General features: G+C 35.7%; 1 protein-coding gene across 1 annotated transcript in view; it reads right to left on the bottom strand.

The window, feature by feature from the left end:
• The window catches only part of LYST (lysosomal trafficking regulator), a 62,666-nt gene that overhangs the window by 30,559 nt on the left and 25,028 nt on the right, over positions 1 to 7,079 (bottom strand). The window contains exons 18-22 of the mRNA XM_031058776.1: positions 6,219 to 6,392; positions 5,812 to 5,961; positions 5,063 to 5,200; positions 3,130 to 3,328; positions 1,792 to 1,923 (exon numbers count right to left, since the gene is read on the bottom strand). Of these exons, the coding sequence (XP_030914636.1) occupies positions 1,792 to 1,923; positions 3,130 to 3,328; positions 5,063 to 5,200; positions 5,812 to 5,961; positions 6,219 to 6,392 (793 nt within the window). The remainder of the gene's footprint in view (positions 1 to 1,791; positions 1,924 to 3,129; positions 3,329 to 5,062; positions 5,201 to 5,811; positions 5,962 to 6,218; positions 6,393 to 7,079) is intronic.

Raw genomic sequence — 7,079 nt, 5'->3', positions numbered from 1 at the left:
AGAAACACAGAGGGTGGAGGGCACATCTGGAGGCATCTACATCAGAATCCTTGCCCAAAGCAGGGTCAAATAAAGCAGCTTGTTCTATCTGGAGCAGATATTAAGAGGTCCAATCTGCAGTGTTTCAGTGGACATCAAATTTCTACTCAGCAACTCTTCTCCACCAAGGTTTTACACATACTTCAAATTTAGAACAAATAACTAAATGTTTTAATTAACAGTGCTTGCTTTTAACTGCACATTTTGACCTGAAAATAGTCAAACTTTCAGAGCATATTACAAGTCTTTAACAAAATATAGTTTTGAGAGAGAAAGATGTCTGTACACAAGACTGGTAGAAGTAGTTACCTGTTAGACTAGGAAAAGGAGAATTTTTCCATTCACAAGTATTTTGAAAACTATGCATCAGTTAGTACTAAGGCAATGACAATGCATTAGGAATGTATTTTTTATGAGAAATTTATGAAATACATAAAAGAAATACATGAATATACATACACACATACATGTACCAACACAGCCAGACCCAAGCTGGCCTTCACAGAACAAGGGAGACCTACACAGCTGCAGAAATCTTAGTCAAGCTTTCACACACATCAGCAGGTAGTACAACAAAAAATTGCAAATCCACATGCAGGTAGCCGTTACCTAACACACATACAAGTTCTGCTATTTTATAGAATCACACAGTGTTAAGGTGTTGGAATGCACTTTTAAAATCTTCCAGTCCCAGCACCTCCTGCAACCAGACCAGGTTGCTCAGAGCTTCATCCAACCTGGCCTTGAGCACTTGCCAGGGTTGGGGCATCCACAGGCTCCCCCAGGCAACTTGCTCCAGTGTCTTGCCACCTCACAGTGAAAAACTTCCTCCTACTATCTAACGTAAACTTCCTCTCTTAATTTGTATCCATTACTCCTTGTCCTATCACTATTATAGTCCCTGATTAAATGTAAGAGTATATAAATTATACATTTATTTATATAAATTTGGAAATTCAAATTAAGAATCACAATCACACAAACATTTTCACAAAAATTTATGTTGAGTATTCCTCTGGTTCACATGAACAATCTCTGTTCAAAACCAATAATTTGGTAATACTGACATTAAAAAAGTACTAAAAGTACTTATTTAGAGGAATGAGTTTTCATACGCTTTCCATATGGGGAAAAGGACTGATTCCATACACAGTTTAGTGCTGTAATATGTTCTTCATACTAGTTCTTTACTGAAAAACCAAAAAAATTTGAATAAACTTGTTTCAACTGAAGTAGTGCTTGAAGACCCAATTTCCTTTTCCTAAACAAAGTAGCGACAAGATATCAATTCTAAAAGGTATTACATTGTGATACTCAGAACATAGCCAGTCACACATGACCTGAAATATACGGGTGCACGTTAGGGATTATGCACAAAGAAAGAAAAGTATCAGCTTAGCGCTCTCTGCCCAGATAAGATAGCTGCTTATGACTGACCACTTCAGCTGCTGCCTGGTCAGGGCACTCTCTTACATCTCTAGCAGGTCTGTTTAACAAATGAAATGATTCTGCTTATCTGGTGCATTTCACTGCCTGAGCCATCAGCCAGGCAACTTGTTTTAACTTAAGAATGAAGAGCAATTTAGGTAGCATGTTCTGTTCCATCCTTACTCTGCTGTTCAGGCATCAAGCTCCAAAGGACAGGGGGAGCTTTGTAAGAAATATCTGTGGGAAAGTAACACTTATAGTGCACTCTAGTCATTTGCCAAAGAATTGTGTCTTAACATCCCTGTTTCTCCAGTATTGTTTTACCTTCCAGTGGTAAAGCCGTAAATCCAGTTGGAGATGTAATCACAAATGCAGAATTGTCTACTGACTTCCCACCACTGCTGGAATTTCTCAGGTACCTAAGTGATTCGACTTTCTCCTGGAAAATTTTGCCATCTAGAAAGAAAAGATAAGGGGAAAAGTTACATAAAAGTTTTTAATGTTTGCATTGCTGATAAATTGGACTCACAGTAGTGAGTGGTGGTTACATTTGGAGCTGATCACTGGTGGCTAAGGAGAAGTTCTCAAGTCCAAACAACTGAGAAAAAACACTTTTTGGTTTAGTGGTATGACTTCAAAATTTACTTTAGAACAATAAAAATATTATGATATACTAAAACAACTACATTTAAAGACAGTCCTTGCAGTCATACAAGTAGTGACAACTGACTTTTTGTCACGTCAAAAACAGGTGGCTGTTCTCAAACAGCCTAAAAAGGCTTCAGGTATCAAAACATGCATTCTCCCCTTACTCAGAATTTTACAATAGTTAGTATTAGAGGACAGATACAGATAAACACAACTGTGCTACCTTTGAAACTGATCACTAAAACTTGAGGTACACAGGTATTTGCAAAAGGAGAAAATATTTCAAACTTGGATGATGCTTTCCATGTTTACCTAAGTTATAGCTTAGGTTGTACAATGCTAATATTAAAGCACGAACTATACATTGTTTCACATTTTTAAGAAGATACAGAAATATTTTTTAAAGCTCATATCCATCATTTTGCCAACATGACCATCCAGCATAGATATATTAAAGCAGCTGTTGTTCTAGGTCTGCACCCCTCAAAGCCCACAAGCACTGCCAGGAGCTTGTCTGCAATGAACTGATGGGGCCTCACAATGATGTCTTGCAGTGCAAATCATCAATTGCAAAAAATGCTCCATGGGTCCTTTATTTTTCCTAGAATTCAGTTACAGGAAGAAAGAAAGCAGAAGTGGAGAAAGGACCAAATACAGATATCTGAAGAAGCTCCATTTACAAGTAAGCTCGATGTTTTTTTCTAAATTTGCCCATAGACAAATGTCCACACAGGCAGCTAAACTTAAGCATATCATTTAGCAGCATCAAACTTCAAGAAAGTTAAAGGCATAACCACCAGAGAAATTTTCTATGGCTGCACACAGAAGAAAGCTCTCCAAGTAAAAGTCTAACTGTAACCTGTTTCAGAAAAGCAAAAGTAGTTTACAGTATTAAGTTCCAACAGTTCAATAATTTTTAATATATACTCATTAAAACACAGGGAAGTTTTTTTAAAAATATTCGTTTATTCCCAGATTTTTATCTTACTGTTTATCTAACTGTGGCATATTTACCTATATGCAGGGAAAAGTAGAAGTTGGTAGGGTTGTGACAAACATATGTATTAGTGGGAGGGTGAACTGCTAAGAGGAAATTGAAGACCAGTGTCAGCAATTCCAGGTCTGGGGGAGAACCAAGTACTTCTTCAATTATTTTCACAAATGACCTGCAAACCTCTCGAGGCAGGGATGCAAGGTGTCCCTCTTTATGCTCCTAGAAAGAAAGAGTAGTACAACTGTAAGCTACTTGCAATTTTAATTTGACAAACCGTCTTTTTTAAGTTGTCATGCTGTAGTAGAACAGACAAGAAAAGAAGTTCAGCTAATAAAGAGCTAATAAAGCTGTATTCTTTAATTATGAGAGAAGCTACTGTATGTCCTGCATGTTACCTCAGTCCATCATGAACCAAATATTACATATGTTATGCAGGTTGATTTTTAGGAAAATGAGCATGCTATGCTGCCCTGCTATGAAATGCTGGAACTTAAAAATATGAATCACCATTGAAAGTATAGTTCATTGTCATTGGATTACATATTTTCAGAGAAATTAATAGTTGCCAATACCAGTTATTCAAATATATTAATAAATTTCTGAGCAGGACCACACTGAGTCATCTGTATTTCCACTTCAGTAGCCATTTTTATGAACATACACATTTGAAATAATGTATTATTATATTTATCATTTCAGCTTAATAAGCATTCTATATAGTTTAACAGCTACCTGGAAAAAATTATTAAAAGAGTACGGATTTTAGAACAAAACTTCAAGAAACTTGTGGGAAACCCTGCCAAAACAAAAGGTGAGCATGGTGATTATCTTCTTTCTTTGCAACTTCTCTAAATTTACCTCCTTTTTTGATACACAAGCACCTTAACTGAGACTGCTATGAGAAAAGATTAAATGAAGTTAATTTAAATAAGTTTTTCCAAAGAGAATGGCTTATATAGTTTCACCTTTGTTCCATCAGTCCCCACAAAGTTGCCAAATCATTGACCAATGTGAGTGTTTTTTAAATCAAGAAAATAACTTTTTCCCCAGTATGCAAAATGACAGGAGAAATGTTATGAAACATTCTGTATCTAGGCATTTGCACTAATATACAATTTGAGAAGTTAACTATATCACTAACAAGTTTCAAAAGTAGGGAACACCACATAAAAATGAAGAAACTAAAAATTTACAGATACTAAAATGAAGAAAATATTTCTGTAAAAAAATCATTAAAAGAGGAAAAAACCCAATAAATAAATTTTATGTGCTGAAATGAGAAACTCAGAGTAAAAAAGAATGTAAGGTAGAAAATAAGAGTACAGGAAAAGTGATTACACTACTTATTTTCACAAATGGATACATGTACTATAAGCAGGAAACCATTTCAAAATCATGTTCTTAACAAGTGTTGATCACAAGGACTGAAGCATTTCTCTAAAGTCCTTTCTGACACAGCTATTTCCATGCCAGGGAGGAAGCTACTACTATACCAAAATTTTGAGATGAGTGCTCAGACTGAGCACAGCAGTCAGGCTGCCCCATTAGGTGTGATGAGATACAGCACAGACAGCTTCACTACCTGCACAGTATCTGGCTTTCAGTAACAAAGACAAGAATCAGCAAGAGACATCTCAGGTACTTCTGTAGAAAAGGGACAGTTTATTTCAGCTCCTGCTGGTGTATGGCTGTGCAAGCAACCTAGAGTCTAGATACCCAAATCACACCAGATGGTTGAAGCTCTTGTTCCTCCTGCCCAGCAATAAATGGAGCACCCAGTAGGGAACTGAACCAGTTTACAGCAACAATACCTGTAGAAGATGGAAGTAGTCTGGAAACACAGAGGACAGTCTACTCAACTTTTGCTACAGAATTTAGTCCCTTCTACACCACCCTCCCCAGATAAAAACGAGTATTTGCCAAGCACAAAGTAGGATTTCAGAGTGGAAGTACCTGCAGAACCTGACAAGTTAACAGGAAGTGATGGACCACTTGAGCTTTCAATAGCTGCTTAATGTTAAACATCTGTTGGTGATGGTTAGCTCTGATAAGGATTTCTAGAGCTGCTAACAGGGTTTCCCAAACACCTTGCTGAAAAACAAAAAACAGGAATGTAGCTTCAAAAATATTTTTCTGAGTCTACATACTGAGGGAGAAAACAAAAAAACAAAAACAAACACAAAGTCAAGTTAGTCTTACACCTAAGATGATGACTAAATGAGTACAAGTGGCCAGGTCAGAACAGGTTAGAAACTAATCAGTAAAGTCACGCTTGTACAAAATTAAGCATGCTTTAAATGATTAAGCTACAAAAGAAAAATTACTTGCCAAAAATTAGTTTTGTACTTTCTTAGCTATATTAACCCTAAACAGTTATTCTCAACAGTTTAACTCCAAGAGAAAACAGGTCCTCCTTAGTTTTTCCACAAAAAAATTATCAATTCAAATAACATGCATACAGCACATTCACAGAACTAAGGCTACCTCCATCATTAATCATAGGAGACTGATATTACAAACAGCTATTCAAAGAAAAACAAGGAACATTAATTTTAGAAAATCATACTAATTAACTAACTACAACTACTCTTCAGTTACTATCATGTAACTGGAGAGATTAATTTCAGGCATGACAATACTTTATTTTTTTTTTTAAATACTGACTTTTAAATCTGAAGTATTTCCAAAATTAAAGTATTTACCTTTGCTTTAGACCATATCTTCCAGTCAAGCAGCAGCTTTTCTAGCAACTGGACATCTTGAATAACTGCAGTGGAATCTGGGTCAAGCTGGAATTGCCCATTTTCATTTATATAGAGAATCTCATCACTGCAGCATCCTTCAAGGAGAGTCTTAAAGAGGGGGGATTTTTTTTTGAGTATCAAAACAAAGCAGTACAATTGTTCTATCCCATTTATAAAAATTAAAATATTTAAAGAGACAGCATACACTTGATAGGGAAGACATATCTACCAGGTCAACACTAATTTTGCTTGAAATCACTGCTCCGCCTCTGTAAAAGCAGCGTCAAATGTATAATTAAAATCTCAGAAGTTTCTAGATTTGTCCTAATATTGAACAAAATATCAGGTTTAGAAGAAGACTTTACCTTCAGCATGCAAAATCCAACAATGCATTTTGGTTTGATCAACACCCGACGAATCATAGAATAACCATTACAGTTCTCCATCTCCTGTATTCTCTGTTGATTGTATTTTGTTAAAGATAGTATAAGTTGTAGTGCTAAAGCTTGAGTGTCTTCACAGCTGCTAATCTCTACTACCTGAGGAAAAGGCAAATTTAATAAGACAGTTTAAGTGGGAAACATCTAGAAAAAAGCTTTGTTGCACTCCTACTACTTAATCCATAAGTAACTACTTATCTCTTCTAAAGCATTTGAGATTATGTACATAACCTTCATTTTGTCTGTGTTCACATTCCGATATTATACTTGAAGTGATAATTTCTACTGTGCTGAATAATGATCTGCTAAGGAGATACAAGTCCCATTACAAGAATCCCTTTCAAAGAAAAAAATCTGTTCTAAATAAATTTTAAGTAGAAGGTACTTGCCACACTACAAAGTCACAAGGTTATGAAATACATGAGCTGCTAATAAGAATCAACTGTGTGCCCTGAAAAAAGTTTTTTTTTTAAGTGTTTAAGCTATGAAAAAAGGTTCCTGAAGTTCTGGACTAAGTCTAGCTGTAAATGTCTAACACTGAAGTTTTATTTTATCCATAAAGAGACCAGCAAATTTATAGATGAAGACCATGAATTTTTTCCCCCTCTTTGCTTTCTACAATTCTTGAAGTCCAAGAGCAACTAGTATTTTTACCAAAAAAATACAAGAATGAAATCTCACATTAATGGGATTTCGGGTCCTATAGGTTCTCTTGACATGTACCTGTTAATTCTGCTGCACTTACACATTTATACAACTGGATTATAAGACCTGTATTGTCTCACA

This window comes from Geospiza fortis, unplaced genomic scaffold, assembly GCF_000277835.1.
Source record: "Geospiza fortis unplaced genomic scaffold, GeoFor_1.0 scaffold381, whole genome shotgun sequence".
Taxonomy (NCBI): domain Eukaryota; kingdom Metazoa; phylum Chordata; class Aves; order Passeriformes; family Thraupidae; genus Geospiza; species Geospiza fortis.
Note: the sequence above shows the minus strand (reverse complement) of the source record. Positions and strands in the feature narration are given on the sequence as shown.